Source organism: Callorhinchus milii, unplaced genomic scaffold (genome assembly GCF_018977255.1).
Source record: "Callorhinchus milii isolate IMCB2004 unplaced genomic scaffold, IMCB_Cmil_1.0 Scaffold5, whole genome shotgun sequence".
NCBI lineage: Eukaryota > Metazoa > Chordata > Chondrichthyes > Chimaeriformes > Callorhinchidae > Callorhinchus > Callorhinchus milii.
In genome coordinates, this window is record NW_024704746.1 from 67,404,207 (window position 1) to 67,426,186 (window position 21,980).

Consider the following 21,980-nt stretch of genomic DNA (forward strand, 5'->3'; position numbering starts at 1 on the left):
TTCCTGTTAACTTATTCCAACTGAGCTTTATCCTAAATATAAAGAAATATTTCTGGTACTGTCCTCAAATTGCCCTTCACAACTCTGAACCTGTTGCCTCTGGTCTGAAAGTGTTGATCTGGTTTTGCTTTCTCAATCCAATTTAACTTTCTCAGAAAGTCCACTCTGAAATGTAGTGTTCTACATAGTGTTGTCGGGGGGGGTTGGGCGGACCCTTAATTCAATAGAAGACAAATGGCAATGAAAAGACTTTGCAGGTATTGACTACATTTTCTAAAAAGCATTCTTTTTGAAGTGGTTACCAAATGAATTGAAATCAGTGCCACTCAAAATACTGCATTGTACTTTTGTCTGAAGTGAAAACTAAGAGTGGAGACTAACATTTCACTACAAGTACCTATTTATGAGCAAAAAAAATCACGGGCAGTTTTAGAACTTTGAGGTGGGTGGGAGTTAAAGAGCGAGAATAAACATTCAATGGGTAATCATGCTACATCATATCTATATAGATAGTTTATTAGTATTACAAAACCTTATAGATAGAACTGTCCATTAAAAAAGCCAAATTCATGAAGTCAACCATTCTCTTTTTCTTCACTGGTGGTCTGTGGACTAAAATATAAATTAAAGAAATAAATTGGTCACTCAATCCATGACTATTTGTGGGACACTGGTGTGTGCAATTGGCTGCCGCCGTGTTTCGCCCACAACATACAGTCAATTTACTTTACAGTATATTCTGTGAAGTGCTTTGAGAAGTCTCGAAGACACAATAAGGCGCTTTATAAAGTGCAAGGATTATTATTATTATTATATCAGCTGACCACTGAAACAGACAGCTTTTATAACTAGTGCAATATCAATAAGTTGGTATAACAGTTATACATTTCTTAACAAATTTTATTATAAAGATGGATACAAGTTTTTACATATTAAACCAACTGTAACTGACAATATATTACAACAATTTTTGTTCCAGTTTTCAACTAATTCCATAATTCCTAGCAAAATTCCAAACTATTTACATTCTATAATAATACAAAACGCACATTTTTCTACGTTTAGATTTAAAGAATCAACTTTTAAAATCAAAATCTGACATTCCTTTAGTAATGCACGTCACAGGAAAAAACGTTATAAAATTGATTCTAAAATTGATTCTAATCAAGACTTTTTTCCTGAAGCGGTAGTTAGTAGAAGCATTCATCACATCTGTAAGACAAGCACCTTCCTTTTTAACACGTTAAACTGTTCAATTTTGTCCTTTCCAGTTTTCTCCCCTTCCGAGTGCGGTGCAGTTCTACAGACATTCACCTAACTCATAATGCTGCTCCCCTGCCAACCATTGCTCCGGTACTTACTGACTGCATTAAATCACGGGAAACATAGTCTCGATCAGTCGCCACATGTGCAGAACTTAATTTTCCACAATTCAATTTTAATGCTTGCCGGTAAGTGTGCATACAGGTCAAGACACATTGAATCGCGGAAAACATGGTCTTGACCCATCATTGCATGTGCACTTAAGTGCTGCATTGAATTACGCACACGTAGTGTAGATAAATTGGATTTTATACGACTTATACAAGTTTGCCTGCAACTCGGACTTCGCACAAGTCATATCAAATGTTATGGTCCCGAACTGATACAACTTATGTGAGGTTTACTGTAGTACTGGTTTGATTACCAAGGAAACACCATGCTCGCCCTCATTTAATCAGTAGCAACATCTAAATGGACATTTGAAGCATTTGCTCGAAAACTGATCAATGTAAAATATAGTCTAGCAAACTTAAACCATTAGAAGAAAGTTTATTAAAAATAATCATTGATTTTGCAAATTATGGACGTCCTCCAGATGTGAAAGGCGCTATACAAATTAATTTTGTTGTTGTTATTGCCGCCGCCATTTTTTTTAATAAAAGCTGAAGGCAGTATGAGCATTAGATTTGAACTGTACAAGCAGCTTGCGATACAGCCCACATGTCACCCAAGTTTACTGCGGTAGTGTTTCCTCCTGAAAGAAACAAAAATGACACACTCATCATCTGCTCTACATCTAAATAAAAATCAGTTCTTGCATTTATGAGCTAACACTTGTGATTCAGAATTTCCATTAATTGTAGAATTAGCTTTAATAATAATAATAATAAAAATCGTTGCATTTTATACAGCACCTTATCACATCTTCAAAATCACTCAAGCGCTTCACCGAATATAGTGTAAAGTGAACTGACTGTATTTTGTGGGCGAAATGTAAAACAAATATTACTGCACTGGGAAAGTTAACATAAAGTAACTTTAAGCCTGTTCAAAAAATATTCTGCACTATAATCTTTATGAAGTACTCTTGTAACATATTCATCCGCTACATATATGTTTGCAACATTTACCAAAAATAAAATTGGTCATTCACTTCATTTTTTGGGGGGGGTCATTGCTGCATTTTGCCCAGTAAAATCCTGCAAAGTGCTTTGAAATACCTCAAGGATGTGACCACACACTATATCAAATGCAAGCAATATTATTACAACATTCTGCCTTGATTTCTGCTAATCTTAGATATTGCTTACATCTAGCACAATACATTTGGGGCTTGAAGCACCTGTGGCAGAGAATGTAGAGCTTTAGTAGCTTTAGGGCCATGTAAAGCTGTCGCAGGTGAGAGTTATGTTACCAAAAATAATCAACTGGTTTTGAATGAATGAACAAATCAATTCAAACAAAAGAATCTACTCACGATAAAAATATGGTTTTAATAGCCCTATAAATTGTACATTAATTAGAAAAGCGAGAAATTTTATATTAATGAAAGTTTTCTATAAATGCTTCAGAGCCTCTTTTTCCAGTTTTCTTCCCCCAAACTTTGAGGGAAGGCAATATGAGCATTAGATTTGAACTGTACAAGCAGCTTGCCAAGCTTTGAAGCTTTTGATTTTTTTTCATAACAGGGTGGTAAGCTCGAAAGTACCCTTTGGCAATTTGTATCACGTATGAACATTAATAATAATAATAATCCTTGCATTTGATATAGCGCCTTGTCACGTCTTCGAGCCATCACAAAGCTCTTTACAGGATATACTGTATATTTTGTGGGCAAAAAAAATTGCGCACAGCAATTACTACTTACTACTTACTGCTAGGTAAACAGACGTGTGTGGAGTAAGGAAACTTGCCTGCCGTTTAGCCCTGCCGTGAATCAAACCCAGGATCTCGCTTGAGAGATGAGTGCTCTAACCACTGTGCTACAGGACTCTCCAATATTACTATGAATGTTGGCAGGCTATCCAACCAAGGAGGGGAGGGGAATCTCAGCCGCTGATCCTGATATCCATACACTCCCACTTTCAAGTAGTTTAAGTTTTTCCTAAAGTTATAACTATAGCTTAATAAAGAAATCTGTAATATGATTACAACTATATTATACCTGAAATAGGAGTTCATGAAAGAAATGAGGGAGAGTGTATGAAGGAAAAGGGAATAAAGGATTGAGGGAGAAAGGAATTGAGGGGGTGGAGGCTTGTGTGGCGCAAAAACAAACAAACCCCAAAACAATAATAAATTGGTCATTTTCAATCTACGACTGTTTGTGGGACATTGCTGTGCGCAATTGGCTGCCGCTTCGCCCACAAATATACAGTCAATTCACTTTACAGTGTGTTCTGTGAAGCGCTTTGGGACGTCCTCCCGACCTGAAAAGCGCTATATCAAATGCAAGGATTATTATTATAAACCCATGGCATAGGCTGATGAGATGAATGTTTCCTCTCGATGGCTGAAAGAATACTAAAAGGAATGATTTCAGGAAGTCTCAAATTCAGCTGAGACTGGTCACAAGCACACAACACAAATAATTTGTTACTAATTTGGTAGCAATGCGCTCAGACCACAATGACAGCTGGTATTGGATAGGGAAATATTACACTGATCCAGTAGGGATGTTCTGATTCAATTAATAGACATCAGGGCAGCTTTATTCTGCACCTTAAACTTGCTAAATAATAAAGCTTGCATTTGATTTAGCACCTTATCACGTCTTCGAGATGTCTCAAAGCGCTTCACCGAATATATTATTTTTATTTATTTTTGAAGGAATTATTATCCCCCGGAAAAGCAATTCACCAATCAACGGTTAATTGTTAGGGTTCCTACTTACTGCTAAGTAAACAGAGGCGTTTGGAGTAGGGGAACTTGCCCAACGGGGCTTTTGGGGGAAGGGGAGAAAAGTGAGGTAGGAGAGGAAAAGTGGCCAATAGCACTGCCGAAGAGACAAGGTTCCGAGGTGGGCCCCAAACAGGGACGGGAATAAGGCATAGGGAAGTAAAACTGCCATGTGCATTTCTCTGCCCAAATTAACTTGATGTGTTTCACAAGATCTCAAGGTTGATTTGGATGAGATTGGTTTGAAGTTGAGATCAGCATCCATCCATAGGTATTTAGATTTATAGCACATTGTGTGCTGGATCTTTGAGGGACACTGCTGTGTTCAACTGCCTGCCCAGTTCTCCCCCAAAACACAGTCAATCTACTTTACAGTATATACTTTGAAGCTCTTTCAGACATCTCGACAAGTTAATAAGGAGCTATATTATGCTCGGATTATTATTTGTGACCTGAATTTAATATTAAATACCACAAGGCCTTGATTTCAAACAAATCTCACGAGATGGAGATCATTAAAAAAACACCTGAAACAGCCCATGTTTCTGAGTAGCCTGCTTGCTAAATAATAATAATGCTTGCATAATAATGTGCACTGGACATTCCTGGTTTTGTTTGAAAAAAGTATTTTGATTTTACAGCAAGAAAAATGTGACGGAACGTATTGAAGTATGAAGGCCTTACCTGGATTCAAAATAAGACTGTTGCCTGTTTTCCCATTGGATTCAAATGCATCCAGGACTAGAAGCAAGCAAGTACAGAAACAGTTAGATAATTCCTGACTTGGAATTTGTAGATCATGAGCTTGGAATCATTTGGAGTCCCGTAGGGTAGTGGTTAGCGTGCTCGCCTCGCAAGCGAGATGATCCAGGTTCGATTCCCGGGTAGGGCGAAACCTTAGGCAAGTTTCCTTACTCCACACGGCTTTATACCTAGCAGTAAGTAGGAACCCAGTTGTTAGTCGATTGGTGGATTGCTTTCCGGGGATAATAATCCCTCACAGAAAGGTCACTCAATTCACGACTGTTTGTGAGACCCTAGTGTGCATAATTAAATGCCGCGTTTCACCCACAAAATACACAATCAATTCACTTTACAATACATTTATTTTGGGAAGTCCTCCCGATGTGAAACTCGCTATCTAAAAGCAATTTGTTGTTGCATTAGAGATTTGACACCATTTGACATTTAGGACTTCAAGGCTAGTACTTACCAGAACCTCGTTTTAACCGCTTTCTTGCCAGTTTAATTTGATCTTGGAGGATCTGTATCCAATCCTTCGGTCCAGGAAGTCTATCAATCTGATTTAATGTGCAATATTTTTCTGTAAAGACTAAAAAAGTGGAAGTTCTATTGAATCACATTTCAAATTTATATGACAGCAAGTAACTGAGCTAAAACCCCCACCTGAAGACTTTCCTGTTTGATTGTGCTTACGGCCACCCACCACCCTCCCCCCAGCTCGGAATCAGGCTCTGGCATTATTAAGCGCTCTGAGACGCTATTCTGCGTGGAGAGCACTATGTTTGTGCAAGTTGTTGTTACTGTTGCTTCTGTAGAATTTTGGAAACAAGTTTCAAGATAAAGCAGTTATTAAAATGTGTGGTCTTTTTAAGATTTGGGGTTGCTTTTAGCTGTAACGCCGGGCAGCTTAGTGTTGTACAACATGTATCCCTAAATACAGAACATTCAAAGCCCCTTTGCGCTAATTGTATCTTCCTGTACATCAGAGATGAGGCTAATTAGTAATATAAAAAAGACTTGTGATGACCTACAATAATGATCAACCTCTCTCAGTGCTGCATGTATATCTGCACGACTAGTCCGTTGTTTATTAACGGAAGGACTCTTTTGTGATAGTGCATTCGAAACAATCTTCCTAATCACCGTACACGGGAAGCACTTTGTAACCCTGCATTGTAGATTCAATATCAGCCGTCTAGACGACAAGTAAATAACAACAATAACAACATTACATTTGTATAGCGCCTTTCACGTCGGGAGGACGTCCCAAGGCGCTGGACAGAGTACGGCATCTCAGACCCGAGCTGGGGTTGAAATAACCTTTAAAATTACCTTTTATTGCTCCCACAATGTTCTGATCAAGACCTTTCCTGTTGTCGTTGGCTCCTCGTTTTCTTTTCCCATTTGGGAGCGAGTTCGCCAGCGTCCGGTCGTCAAAAAAAGCGGAGACCAGTTTCCGAAACAGCAGACTTCCCGAACGGGAATAATTCAGTAATATGGACTCCAGCTGAGACTTGGGGATGAACACGTCATAACCTTCCGCAAGACGCATTTCCGGCTGTGGGAAGACACGAAGGAAAGTAAGTGATTACTGATCACTCAGTGAGCGATTGATGTAAGGAAGGAACAGATTCAATGGGTGCATGGCTTAATTTGCTCGTTCCTCCAAGCTTCAGTGGGGGAATCCAGCACGGGGCTCCATCTACTGGCCTGCATACGGATGTGGCACTTGTATTTTGATCGCGAGAATTCAAGCTCCCTTTCAAAAAGTCACTCTTCCTCTCTTGCCGCGTCCAAATGCAACAAAACGCACAAAATGACAACGTGCCTGAAATCAAATTTTCAAGCCTTGCTCTTTTGCATGTAATTGCAATACAAATTTACATTTGCGTAGCATCTCACCTATCAGGAGGATTTCCCAAAGAGCTTAAATTCGACAGACACTACGGGTGGCTCAGAACACTACACAACAAAATATGGCAGTTACATGCCAGACACAAGATCTGAAGAGACGTCGGAGAGAGGTGAGACTGTAAACGGATTTCAAAGTCTGCACAAGGATCTTAAAAGAGTCATCTCAATAGGGTATTGAGAGCCAGGAGACATGTGAGGATAGCAGGTCTACTGAGCAAGGTTGGGGAGCCAAAACAGCTACAGAGATTTGGATGCGTTAGACTTGGGAGAGGTAGGATTTGAGAGGCCCTTGAAAGCATTAACGAAGTCTATAGATACTCAAGGTAGTGAAGGCAAGGATTTCAGCACAAATGGAGAGAGAACCAAACAGGATATCTACAGTCTAGTTGACATTTATCTGAAGGGCGTTGAGGTTAAGAACCTAAGAACATAATAATGCTAGATGAAAAAAAAACAAGGTCCATCTAGTTTGACTTCCACCTTCCTGGCGGTCACATGCTTATATGTCCCGGACTATCTATGCACAAATAGCATTTCTATAGATTTGTTCTGAAGTTACCCCACTTCAATCGCAGGCCAAAATAAGAACTTATCCCAGAATTGTAAAAGAAAATTAGCAAAAGTGCTGCATTTCACCCACAAAATATACAGTCCTATATATTCAGTATATTCTGTGAAGCGCTTTGAGACGTGATAAGGCACTATATCAAATGCAAGGATTATTATTATTACACAGCTTGCCATCAAACTGCACCAATGTTCAGCGCTCTGAGATGCTATTCCACATGATAGATGCAAATTGTTGCTGAACAAAAAGTAGAAAGATACTGTGGCCTCACAACTGAATCACACCGAAGTTTTCACTATAGTTTTTAAGATTTTCCTAAATTATAATTATTAAATTTTTGCCTCAAGAGGATTTTATCTTCTGTTTTACATTTTCTTTAATGTTGTAAGTAGTTTGCAGAAATTTAAAGGAAATTTTGTGGCTTTGCATTCGGATGTGTAGCTATATAGAATCTCCTTTATTGTTCCCAGGGGATGCAATTAGAAATTAATGATGTGGAATAATAAATGGGCATCTTCTTAAGTGCAAAACAGGCCTTTGAGCTAATTATAAGTGGAGAGGAAAAATATCAAAGCAAACAGAATCAAATAAAAATTCCACACAAGAGAGCAGACAATGTCCATGTTTGTATACATTGATTATTAACAGAGCACTTCAGTGGTATTTAATCAGCCTCAACATCTTGGGATTCTTGTTTTCGGAAGATTATTAAACCTCTGCAATACATGACTTAACAATTCCTAATTAGTTTGTACATGCTCAAAAGATGCCACTTTCAAATACTGAGTGGCTGGGAAACTTTTTTTGTAAGTGTGCGCCTGGAGTCCTGTAGCTCAGTGGTTAGAGCACTCGCCTCTGCAAGTGAGAAGACCTGGGATCGATTCCTGAGAAACGTTGGCCAAGTTTCCTTACTCCACACACCTCTGTTTACCTAACAGTCAGTAGGAACCCAGTTGTTAGTCGATTGGCGGATCGCTTTTCCGGGGGTAATAATCCCTTCCAAAAATAAAATAATAATAATTGGGTCACTGACTCCACAACTGTGTGTGGGACACTGCTGTCCGAGCACTTTAAGACGTCTCAAAGATGTGATAAGGCCCTAAACGAAAGGGGATCTCAGTCATTTGTTCTGTCATTGGTGCCAGTACGATTTGGCAACCTTTTACTATTTCTGTTTTGTTCCTGGGTTTCCACGGAGAATTTCTGGGATTTCCAATGGCAGATATAGAATGACTCTGTCCTTTGATGTCTCTTCCAGATGGATTTGTGAAGCTGTGACAACTGTTTAATCACTATGCCTTTGAAGATGCATTCAGTCATCCCCTCTTTGCAGTGAACTCGAATTCCCAACTAAAAATAGTTTGAAGGGTTAGCCTTCACAATGAATTAATGTGGCCTATTTGCAGGAACTAGTTTGTTCTGGAGTGAGAGTTATGAATGGGTGAGTGGAATGTCTAATTGCTGAATCACAGGGTTCTGCATGTGAGCTCGATAAGGCAGCTTTGCTTACCCCTTCCTTTCCCAGCTATTTGCTTTATATAAATATTTTTTAGTACTGAAGTTAGGCCCTGCTAACTTACCTCTCTCTGTGCCACTTTGGCATTAAAAAAAAGGACCATCCTCATTAAGAGGACGTATAAAAGAGGGTGTCCAGTGCTTTGAGATGTCCTCCCGATGTGAATGACGCTGCTTAAATGCAATTTATTGTCGTTGTACTCATACAGAGCACCCATTCACCAGTCTTTGTATTTGCATTACAAAGTGTGTAGCTGACTACAACAACTTGCACTTATATAGTGCTCTCCACGCAGGGTAGCGTCTCAGAGCGCTTAACAGTGGCGGAGCCTGACTCCGAGCCGGGGGTCGGGGGTGGGGGAGGTGGCCATAAGCACGGTCGAAGAGGAAGGTTTTCAGGCGGGACTTGAAAAAGGGGACAAAGGCTACTGAATATTCCCTCCCCCTTGTCACCTGTTCTACCCATATGAATTCACTTGAATTCTTAACAGAGTCACCAATGTTTGCAACATACAATTTCTCCCTTTACCACTGAAAGATAAACAGATAAGAGTGCATTTTTCAGTGCCGCATCACGCATGACCTGCCACTCTTTGATGTAGTATCGAACGTAATTCATTGACAAGGTTACTCTCAGCTAGATTGTATCAGAGCCTACAGATGAAAGTAACAGCCCTGTTCTAGTTACAAACTGCTGGAAGCATTATTGGGGAAGGTTTAAACATTTTTTTTCAAAATTTAAAATAATTAGATTATGATAATAATCTTTACATTTGATATAGCGCCATATCACATGGTTGAAACGTCTCAAAGCGCTTCACAGGATACACTGTAAAGTTAATTTAAATCATTTGGAATCAGACTGCAATAGATTTTATATTCATTGTGTTCCTCTCTCCCTCCTCATTATTAGTTTCATTTGCAACAGAGAAGACTTTACATTTTCCAATACTCTCTTGGAGGAAATGCACTTCACCTCAATCAATCACCTTCTCAATCAATAAATACCATCTAGTTTATAAACTAAGAGATGAAAGGGTTAAAATTGTGTTCCTGCCACTCAATGCTCTTAACCCCCAGTGCCTTCAGGCCTCCATACATGTTTACTGCTCTGATTTGGAACCAGCGCCCTCCACACCACCCCCCTCCTCCAGTTATAATTGATCTCCTTAAATGACTGTGCCACACTCAATCAGCTTAAAAGCAACAAAGAAGTACTTTACAAGCTTCTCATATCTGATGTGCATTGGGGTGGGAGGAAGAGAAGAAATTTTAAATATCTTAATGGTTTAGAACCATGCCTCGCAATTATTTTTATGAATGATTAAACAAGCTAAACTAGTGCAAGCCTGGTTTTCCCCTTTGCTCCCTGCTTCCCTATTCATTTAACTACTTCACCTAGCTCCACGCATTCCCACTTTTCGCCCACAAAATATACAGTCAATTCACTTTACAGTATATTCTGTGAAGCGCTTTGAGATGTCTCGAAGACACGATAAGGCGTGATATCAACAACAAAGATTGTTTTGTGCTTTTATTCAAAAAGAGAAGAGACTTTCTTTCCATGATACTCTGACCTAATAAACATCTATCTATGGGGAAAGGTATTGCTCAGGGCAAGTAAGCAGATTAGAACATCACACATTAAAAAAGATGATCATTGTTCAGTCCCTCTAATGACCAAATATTCAACTCCCTCTTTAATAAGACAATTAAATAAAGCACAGCAATAGTCAAGGGGGAGGGGGGCTGAATCTTGGTGGGCGCTCCCTCTCCCAGATCCCTTGACAATATATCTTGTGAAGCGCCTTAAGACATCTCAACCTCATGATAAGACGCTATATCAAATGCAAGGGTTATCATTATTGTGCTTATCAATCGATTTATTTGGCAAATCGCTATCTAATTCCCTCTGAATTTGCTGCAACAATCTGCCTCAACCACTTTCCCCAGACAGTCCATTGCATATATTCACCATCTGTCTAAAGTAACCCAATCTGTACATAGTCAAAAACTAAACAATGTCTCCCTCCCAGACGTGGAAATTGAGCCCCATGTCACAGGGCCTAAACGGTTCCACTGCAATAAGAATACAATGGCTCATTTACCTCAAAGAGATCACTTTTTCGGAGATCATCCATTTCAGATATACAATCTTGCACCCGATTCCGTGGGGCCTCTCTTGGGTTGGTTTCAGCAGTCAATCTCGGGGTTGGTAAAGAGTGGTTCTCCTCGGGCTGGGGCAAGGCAATATTCTGCTGGTGACATTTCTGGCTTGGCTGAGCGGGTGGCCTGATCCTGTGGATCAATCTTTTTTTAATAATTTTATTCCGTAGTAAGCTTGTACGTAAAGTGTTAACGTGGGGTGATGGAACGTGCACAGCGCTCTGAGGACCTGGGTGGGGTGGGGGGGAGAAAAAAAACATTTTCATTGTAAACTCACTTAGAATTTCTGGAAGCTTATAAGGACATTTTGGGAGTTCATTCTAACTGTTAAGTACTTTCAAGTAATAATGATAATGATTCTTGCGTTTGATGTAGAGCCTTATTACGTTGTTGAGACATTTCAAAGCACTTCACAGAGTATATTGTAAAGTGCAGTGACTGTATTTTCTGGGCAAAATGCGGCAGCCAATTGTGCACAGCAGTGTCCCACAAACAGTTGTGTATTGAGTGACAAAATTATTATTATGTAATTTTTAGGATGGATTATAACCGTTGGAAAGCTTAATAATAATATTTATTATTATAATACTTAATAAGCAACTGTGTAATTTGTAGGCAAACAATCCTTGAATTTGATATAGGGTCTTATGTTATTGAGACGTCTCAAAGCGCTTCACAGAAATATAATGCAAAGTGAATTAATTGTATATTTTGTGAGCGAAACATGGCAGCTGATTTACACATAGCAGCATCTCACAGACAGCCAATGCAGTGAATGACTGATTTTACCTAAGGGATTGAGAACTTTAACAAATTACTAAAAAAAGAATGAAGGGCATGTTTTACCCAACATGGTACTTACCAGCCTGGACTTGCATCAGCTCTCGCATGGCTTGAAGCTCCTGTAGTATAGCTAGCAACATAGGTTGACAGTTACACATACAACAGTTATCGTTCATATGTGGCATCTCCCCTAAAGCATTGCCAAGACACAAAGTTTTTGGTTAGTTCTGTGCCACAAAGCATAGAAATAGCATTGGTTGGTACTGACAACCATAATAATAATAATTCTTGCCTTCGATATAGCACCATATCACATCTTCAAGACGTCTCACAGCGCTTCACAGAATATACTGTAAAGTGAACCCACTATGTATTTTGTGGGTGAAATGAACCGAGGCAGCCAACTGAACCCAGCAGCGTCCCACAAACAGCCGTGGAAATTATACTGTATATTGAATCTGCATAAATTACACATGTGCTTTTCATGATTCCAAAATGGAAATTAAATCCAAGAGGCATGCCAGGCCCTTTGAAAAACATTGTTATTTTAAACCCGCCGTTAGAAACATGCTGTACAATATTGCATCTGCAATCGCATCTGCAATTATTCATTGATCCAATGTCCACAACCTTCCATCAAATCAACAGGATCCTTAACTCGCGTTTTTAACCCAGTTCTAGAACCCCTTTTATTAACTTGGATGGCAACAGGATGCAGACAGACTAGTACGTTGAGGTCAGGTATGTTAAATGTTTTATCCTGGAGGTTATTGTGGCAAACAATGGTTTAGGACAAATTATCAATGGACAGGTCAAAAACAGTATATGCTTCACAAGTGATAGTTTTCTCTAAAAGTAAAGGGATAGAGTTTCAGGCAACAACACTCTGTAAGCAGACATATGTAATAGTTTATTCTTAGTATTCTGTGTTGGTTTGCTAAAGAATGCTTTCCAATGTTTATTGAGTGGAATGTAACATCATCAGTACATTATTTTGCATAAGTTTAACTGCAGAGGCCAAAAGCTTGTCAAACTTTATTGCCTTGGTTTGTAGGTTTTATACAAGATTGAAGTTATTGACCAGGAAAATTTCCCCTCTTCTACTTATCTTTTCCATTTAATTGCTTGTCACTTATTTGCCCTGGCACAACACACAATTGCAATTGTAGAGTGGTTACGAGCCTTAGAGTAGAAGGGGTGTGGGTTACAGCTCAAACAATCCTCAGAGCTGCTTTTAATACAAACCTTTGTCTACTCACTACTTAAATGTCTACCAAACTGCAGGAATGCTTTAGATATAACTTTAGATGTAGATTTAACCAATTTGTAGCTGGTTGCAAAGAGAACAATAGTTTTGATGACACCCATTGACTCAACAAAAGACGATGAGAATCAGAATGGCAACAAGCCCCATGACAGCTCAATAATAAGATGACACATTCCTTTGTATTGTTTCATGAATTGGGAACATTATTCTTAGTCTAAATGGCATATCAGGTTTAGCAATTTACCAGATGCACTGGAAAAGAACAGGTTCTTAATGCACCATAGAAACCATAAGCCACTAAAAAAAATAGCATTTTTCCTTGTTCCAGCCACCAAAACAAATGCTCCAGTTCTGAGCCAAGAATTTGAGGGCAATACAAATCAACCATCTAGCTAAGAAATAACACAATATTTTGATTACAGTCTGTTGCTCGCTCCTTGCATTCCATCTTCAAAAAATTCTTTGCTTCACATTGCCTCTCTCTCCTTACCCGTTAAAAACATACCTCTTTGACTGTGTTTTGGGGTCAGAATTCTCTACTATTAAAGAGTTTAGAGATGATCACCCTTCATGAAAGGCACTATACAAGTACAAGTTGCTGGGAGCAGATAATGTTGAAAGATTTCAACAGCTTCACCATGATCTTTGACACAATAGATAATGGCTATTAAAGTCTGACCGGCATTGCTTCTTGTACATAGGCATGATGTTTGCTACCTTCCACTCAGAAGCAACAAGGAAAGATGAAACAGAAGTTACGGGGAGCAATTATTTCTTCAGATAGACTGAGATCCCAAACACTATGGCAACAATCGGTAATTTTTCAAAGAGATTTTTTTTACTGCTAATTGTGATTTGGTTGATTGAGTTTGGTACTTGACCTTGGACTTCGAGGAACTTTTCAGAAAATGTATTCAACCCACCTTATCCATAGAGATGCAGTATTTGACTGGTGAGGAAGATGGGAAGTTGAGTATAATGCTTCAAATTTAGTTGGTTAACTTCTACCAATTATTGGAAGCTTGTGGGACTGACTACAAGATTTGTGCATCCATCTATCCACCGACCCACTGACTGACTGACCTACCTACCTATCTGTAAAACAAACAGGAATGTGCAGGACTGAACAAGACTGTTTGTGTCTATTTGACCTGTCCCAGAAAGGAAATATAACCTGGGATTGAACCAGGAACCTTTCGACCTTCAGTCCAGTGCTCTCCCAATTGAGCTAATCCAAAATATATATTCTATTACAGTAATAATACCAGACGACTGAAACTGAATGCCAACTGCCACTGGCACTCAAGCATGTCACTAGTATAAAGTATATTTCTGAAAAGCTAACCGCTGCTCCTGGTTATTTTTGTAGAAACTTTTAATTAAACATCATGAAGCTCTGACAACAACCGCAACATTTACACACTTGCATTTTGGACCAATAAAAAATTTAATTATACCATAAAAGCAGCCTCCTGCCTCTCGTAATCCTTAACAGTTTAGAGTCATTGGCACGGACACAGTATTGTGGTACTGCTGGCTTACCAGCAGGCATAAGAGATCTTTTTTTACTGCAGTAAAGCAATCTTACTATTCAGGCAACCCAAAGTCTTAGCTTCATTAAAATCCATTTGCTGAAGCGAAATGCATCAGTCACTGTGTTGAGAGGCTGGTCAGCAAACATTAAACTACAGTGTAAAAGTTGTGTCGATTTTTGGAACCCACACATGCTTAGTGAAGCTCTATAAAGTTGCCAATGCCATTTTAGACTAGGAAATATCAATCCTGTTTCCCACTCCCGGTTTAATAGGGAGGATCACAGAAAAGGGGAATTGAACTAAGTTTAACTTGAATTTGATATAGTGCATTATCACATCTTTGAGACGTCTCAAAACGCTTCACAGGATGTACTGTAAAGTGAATTGACTGTATCTATTCTGTGGGCGAAATGTGGCAGCCAATTGCACGCAGCAGTGTTCCACAAACAATCGTGGATTGAGTGACCACTTTTTTTTAAAGGGATTATTACCCCCAGACTAACAACTGTGTTCCTACTTGCTGCTAGGTAAGCAGAGGCGTGTGGAGTAAGAAAACGTGCCTAACATTTTGCACTGTCCGGGAATCAAACCCAGATCCTCGTTAGTGAGGCGAGCGCTCTAACTAATATGCTCCAGGGCTCCACGCATACACACATACAGGTTACCAAATGCATCAGAGAATACAATAGATAACCAATGTTTTTTCTCGTTAAGAACTTTATAAAGTGCAGTTTTATCAACCAATTAGATCCAGGACCCATTTTAATTACTTTTCTGTTTTGCATATTGATGTGAAATTTCAACTATTACTCGCTGTGTTTCTTTCAAATGAATAATGGCTGAAATTCCAGATTGTGTGGAGGAGGGATTTGGCTCACAGAATATGCTCTGTAGCTCTGCGTACACTGTATTCTTTTCTTCGTGGCTAGGAAAGAAACTGATTATCTACGGCATCTCATCAAAGGACCTTTAACAAAGATTAACATACCATTGTTGTCCAACATGCCTTGGATTCTTTCACTGTTTGGATCTGTGGATGGTTTAGATGTTCTGGAATCTTCCCCACTGTATTCTCCTAGAAAATAACTGGCCTGAGTTTGAACCTGGATATCCTTCCATAGAATGTTCTGGGACGAGTGGGGTTCATCGTGATGGGGAGGGGATTCGCTGGTGCTGCGTTGGGACCATGTAAACTCATGATCCTGGGGTTCCTGCTTGAGCCGGTCTCTGTCGAACATCAGAGGCTGATGGACATTCATGGTGTTAACCTGGTTGAATAAATGTCTCGTTCCAGACACTTGCTTCTTCTGTCCCTCAGTCGCATTAGCTACCAAACAATAAAAATATACTGGATTAGATGTTGACTTAAGCACACTGCACACAAGCAAAAGCATTGCATCCACCACAATTTGTGTTGCTGTATACACTAATGAGCATTTAGTAAATAATTTAGGGGTGAAACCAGGAAGCTTTTTTTCACGCAAAGGGTAGTGGAAATCTGGAACTCTCTCTCCGAAAAGGTTGTGGATACTGGATCCATTCAAATTTTAAGACTGAGGGGGATATATTTTTGTTAGATCAGAGTATGAAGTGATATGGGGCAAAGGCGGGTAATTGGTACAAATCAGCCATGATCTAAGAGAATGGCTGAACAGGCTCGAAGGGCTGAATGGCCTACTCCTGTTCCTATGTTCAACTCTGCATTTGTATACTTTTGCACACAAAAGACAGAGTTCTACCACCAAAACAACATTTCTAGTAGTATTCAGGAGGGGGTGGGAAATACATAATGTTTGAGATTCAAGATTGAGATTGATAGCTTTCTAAAGGATAGAGGGATTAAGGGATATGGGGATAAGGCGGGCAGATGGAATTAGGTTAGAAGATCAGCCGTGATCTTATTGAATGGCGAGGCAGGCTCGTGAGGCTGGATGGCCTACTCCTGCTCCTAATTCCTATTTTCCTACGAGATCCAGAAACCCTGGGTTTCTGGAACAAATGTAATGTCTGTTTCTGACCACTCAACCCATTTTACGCCAGCAGACAGACTCTCATTCCAGCTGGCTGGGATGTATTCAGGCCCGAGCCGCGCTACTTCTGATGGATGTTTAATTGAATTAAGATTAATCTGCAATGCTGATGTTTATTTTTTTCAAAGAAATTTGCTTAATAAGATTATAATGAAATCCTCTCTGTGCTTTAAATTTATTGAAAGCCCTTAAGAGGCATTTCTGGACAAACACCAGGAAGTGTTTCTTTACCCAGAGGGTAATCAACGACTGGAACAGGGTTATCAGGGTGTGGTTGAGGCCAAGACACTGGGACTAAAAGCAGCTTGATGCTGTGATGGGGGGGGAAACCGGTAAGGTGTTCTGGAGGGATGAGATTGGATGGCCCGAAAGGCCTTCATCGTCCAGACCGATCTTGTGGTTACTGATAACAGATTTGGTATTATTGTGAAAATAAATCTGGTAATCGCAATTTGATAAGGCGCTATATCAAATGCAAAGACTATTATTATTAATTTGTTCCACGCAGAGCTGCATTTGCTGTCACACTATTTCAATATGTGACAAAGCAACCCAATGCACTTGCCATCATATCTGCAATGCTAAATCAGCCACAGGTTATGATTAGAAATGCGTTTGTTCTCTTTTCATTATCAATGACAATAATCTGTATTCTTGTAAATAGTACAGATTAAACATAAAATAGACAACTTAAAGCACTTTACAAAATTAAATTGATTAAAAATGAAGGGAATTTTGTAACAGGCAAATGCAGCAGCCAAACTGTGCCAGCAACAACCCATAAATAGTAATGAATAGCCAAGTAATTTGATTTAGGGGATACATTTGGATGAGCAGGGAATACAAGACATTAGATGTATGCTCAGAAGGAATAAGATATACATTTATTTTATTTAAAACAAGATTTAAAAAGAATTAGTTCAGTAGATTTCAACTATGCACACAACCCATTATGATTTTCTCATTTCTACAATCCAAACAAAGCCATTGGCATCTAAAGCCCACTTCCCTGTCTGTGATGTCCCAAAATAAAACTAACTACTCAACAAGAAACAAAACTATCAGATAATACAATAGCTCCGAAATACAGGCATTTTACTCCGTTGGAAGAAAATGGTCAAAATAAAGTTACTGGTGAGACATACAGGTTCTCTCCCTCAGCAATTGCAGTTCACACCAGAGTTTAGGAACGGGATTCTTTGGTCATTGAGTACATTGTAGCACCAATGTGCCATGTCAAGAACACCAGTTCCCTGAAATCCTGATGGGAGTTGTCAAGGGAATGGTAGTGTCAGACTGCTTCAAAGTTTAAGATAAAATGGTCTGAAAGACCAAGGCAAGTTGGAAATTTGAACCTCAGGCTTTCTTTCTTATAGGCTTTTGAACAACCGCTTTTAAATCTCATATTTGATTGAATTTCTCTGTTGATCCTTTAAAAGGTTTGGATATGTAAGTCACTGAAACAAATCCAGGTATTATTGTTTATTTCTAACTTTAGGAGACGTAAAGCACTGCCTGTCACTGAGATATATTTTAAAATAATAACAATATTATTATATATTAAAAATATCAAACAAAAATGAATAATAGGAGAGAAACAACAACAAATTACATTTGTATAGCACATTCAGTCCACGGGCTGATTTCACTGTCACCCCCCACCTTCATTTTATCTGGCCCACCCACTCCCCCCATAACCTGGAAATGGTATGTTATATTTCTGGAAGGGAAACACAAAAATATTGCTTATGAGGCCCACAGACGTTCCTCAAATAGGGAATCCGGCCCTCAGCGGCCAAAAGCTTGGACCAGTCTGATTTACGCTGTCACATCTGTTGATTACTCCACACAAAATATTTGGTACGAGAAGTGCCTCTATTCACAGTATGCAGCGTCAGGGACAGAATAAATGCAGAGATACCATCTTTTGTAATATTTAGGATAATTTGACTATTCGGTATCTTTTCTCTAAGTAAGAAATGTTGATTTTCATATTACCAATTATTGGAGCAGAATTGGATTTCACAATTAAGAATCAGACCCTAAAACATTTTTTATTAACAAAGTATTTTTTATTTCTAAGGAGCGAAAGGACCCCAATTCAGATGGTCAAGGCTGTTCCAATCATGGCAGATCTTTGAATCCCATTTCCCGCCTTTTCTCCATTTCCCCCAATGCCCTTACGTCCCAAGTGATCTTTCATAAAGATTTCAAATGGCAATGATACACTCTGAGACCAAAACGTACCCAGGACAAACAGCGACTCATTCGTTCTGTCCACATTCTCACTGCTGCTGTCAGAATTTTTATCATCCTGATAATCTGTAACAAACGCCTCAGATTAGTACAGCGCAAGCCATTGAACACATAAGTTAAAAAATTCTGTATTGCAATGTGTCATGCTTTATGAAAGAAAGAACCCTTAGTTCTATTTTGATGGGGAAAAAAGTCCAACACTGAAATCCAAAGTAGAATACATTTTCACGGAGCAGGAAACTATGCTTAAAACTGAGCAACAAATTACAGCGCCTTTCATGTCGGGAGGACGTCCCAAGGCAATGAACAGTCAGGGATTTGGACCCAGGGAGGCTAGAGGGCGGCCGAAGGCAAGGTCGAAGAGGAGGGTCTTGAGACATGCCTTGTAGCAGGCAAGGGAGGCAACAAGCCGAAGGAAGTGTGGGATGGAGTTCCAAAGGGGGAGGCTGAAGGCAAGCACAATGATGGAACTTTTATAGACGGCAAAGCTATTGTTAAAGAAACAAATGTGTTTAATATAAAAAAGCAGTAGAATTTAACAATTTAGTCATACGTAGGCTAGTTTTCCTTTATAAAAATCTAATTTACAGTCTAGCAAAGAATATGTATGCATTTGTGGGGGAGGGAGGAGAAAGAAAAGATCATTTAAGACTTATAATACAGTAAAAACTCACATAAATCGTATTAGGAGGGACCATAACATTTAATGCCATAGGCAAAGTCCTAATTGCATAAGTCGTATAAAATCCGATTTCATCAATAATCTACACTACATTTATTCAGCCATCATAGTTCTAATGCTTCTTTGCTCTAATTTTTTAAAAGACTGATAGAATTCCCCACTTTTACTGCCATTGAAGCATTGGAACATTGACCATTCACAATGAAAACAGAGTCTGGGCCTTTATGTCATCTCTCTCTCTGTAAAGGTCTGGCCTCATATTCAGTCTCTCTCTCTCACACTGGCAGCACTCATCTCTCTCCTGTCAGCCCTAGTTTCTCTTCTTTCTCGGAGTCCCAGTCTGTCTTTTCTCTCTCTCAATCTAAGCCCTGGACCCTCTCTCAGCCCTACAACAACAACAACAAGATTCCATTTAGTCTCTCTGTCTCTGTTTTCTCTCTGACATCCCATCGGGGCCCAGATCTTTCTATCTCGGGGTCTCTCTCAGCCCCAGGCCTCTCTGAATCACATAATACTAATTCTAATACTTCTTGGCTCTGATAATTTAAGACTGATAGAAATACCCACTTTTACTGCCATTGAAACAAAACATGACCCAGGCCCTGGTCTCTGTCTCAGCCCCCGACTCTCTCTATATATATATGTATACATTCTTTCTCTCTCTCCCCCTCTCTCTGTATTATATTTCTCTCTCTCGCTCTCTGTCTCTCTCTCTATATATAAATTCTCTCTATATATTTATCTCTCTGTATATATATTCTCTCTATATATATCTATATATCTATATTCTCTCTCTCTCCCTATATATATCCTCTCTATCTATCTATTATATATACCCTCTCTATATATCTATATATATCCTATCTATGCACATATATATATATCCTCTTTATGTATACATACATATATATCCTCTCTCTATATATATAATCCTCTCTGTATATATATATCCTCTCTCTGTATATATCCTCTCTATATATATGTACTCTCTATGTATATATATATCCTCTCTCTATATATATCCTCTCTATATATATATCCTCTCTATATATATGTACTCTCTATGTATATATATATCCTGTCTCTATATATATCCTCTCTATGTATATATCCCCTCTATATATATCCTTTCTCTCTCTATATATATCCTCTCTATATATATATCCTCTCTATATATATGTACTCTCTATGTATATATATTCTGTCTCTATATATATATCCCCTCTATATATATCCTTTCTCTCTATATATATATCCTCTCTATATATATATGTACTCTCTATGTATATATATATCCTCTCTCTATATATATCCTCTCTATATATATATCCCCTCTATATATATCCTTTCTCTCTGTATATATATCCTCTCTCTATATATATGTACTCTCTATGTATATATATATATCTCCTCTCTATATATGTACTCTCTATATACACATGTCTATGCACAGATATACACGTGTATATCCTGACCATGTACCTGTATATGTGTGTATATAAATCTCTCAGTGTATGTATCTCGGCCCCGATTTCTCACCTTCATTCACGCGTTTAAAGCTCCGCGATTTCCTGCTCCTTTTCCTCTGGGAAAACTCCATGCCCGGCTCCCGGGGCCGGGCCGGGCCAGGCCAGGCCAGGCCGCCGCTGGGCGCCAACAGCCGGAGAGACGAATTAGCGAATTTTTTTTTAAAAAAAAAGGTTTATAAAATGTTTGTTTTTAACGAAAGAAAAACCGCCAAAGAAACGGTCGGGGCTGGAGCGTCAGTGCGCGGCGAGGGGAGCGCCGCCAGCAACACCGGCTCGCACACTTGGTTCCGCCCGACAATTGTTCCCCCCCCCACACCCCACACCCCTCCCTTACACTGAACACCCCATCAGGACAACACGCCTACAGCACCTCACACCAATGTCTGGCTCACAGGACTCGACACATCATGCCCAGAAAACACACAGTCACTACACCTTACAGCACCTCCCGCGAAGCGCTTTGAGACGTCTCGAAGACGTGATAAGGGGCGGCTGAGTCAAGTGCATGGATGATTATTATTATTATTATCTCTCAGTTTCACTCACACACAAAACACCGTCACGACGCTGCACAGTGTAACCTGTGAAGTGCTTTGAGACGTCTCAAAGACATGATGAGGCGCTGTGTCAAATGCCAGGATTATTATTATTATCGCTCGCTCTCAGACTCTCTCACACTCTCTCTCGCACACACAAAACACACGGTCACTACACTTTACAGTGTATTCTGTGAAGCGCTTTTGAGATGTCTCGATAAGGCACTATTATCGAGAAGTAAGAAGTAATATTAATTTTTTATAAAAATCAAATTCAAAATATACAAATGCAAT

General features: G+C 39.3%; 1 protein-coding gene across 2 annotated transcripts; it reads right to left on the bottom strand.

Moving 5' to 3' along the window:
• Nucleotides 1–1,875: 1,875 nt before the first annotated feature.
• bend7 (BEN domain containing 7) lies at nucleotides 1,876–21,267 on the bottom strand. Of its 2 annotated transcripts, XM_007911342.2 has the most exons (9): nucleotides 21,161–21,267; nucleotides 18,931–19,005; nucleotides 15,642–15,980; nucleotides 11,931–12,041; nucleotides 11,011–11,297; nucleotides 6,238–6,463; nucleotides 5,375–5,494; nucleotides 4,846–4,902; nucleotides 1,876–2,017 (listed from the first exon to the last, which is right to left on the bottom strand). In XM_007911342.2, the coding sequence occupies exons 1-9, from the start codon at nucleotides 21,219–21,221 to the stop codon at nucleotides 1,944–1,946; spliced, it is 1,350 nt and encodes a 449-aa protein (XP_007909533.1). In that variant the 5' UTR covers nucleotides 21,222–21,267; the 3' UTR covers nucleotides 1,876–1,943. The 2 variants fall into 2 exon arrangements, with proteins under 2 accessions (XP_007909533.1, XP_007909534.1); XM_007911343.2 differs by lacking the exon at nucleotides 4,846–4,902.
• Between the last annotated feature and the right edge of the window lie 713 nt (nucleotides 21,268–21,980).

Excerpts from the sequence above, each read along its gene's own strand:
- bend7 (XM_007911342.2), bottom strand. The coding sequence starts at position 21,221 with ATGGAGTTTTCCCAGAGGAAAAGGAGCAGGAAATCGCGGAGCTTTAAA. Across the intron at positions 12,042-15,641 it reads AGGCATGTTGGACAACAATG|GGGAGATGCCACATATGAAC; the intron begins GTATGTTAATCT and ends GCAATGCTTTAG. Across the intron at positions 4,903-5,374 it reads GCGGTTAAAACGAGGTTCTG|TCCTGGATGCATTTGAATCC; the intron begins GTAAGTACTAGC and ends GCTTGCTTCTAG.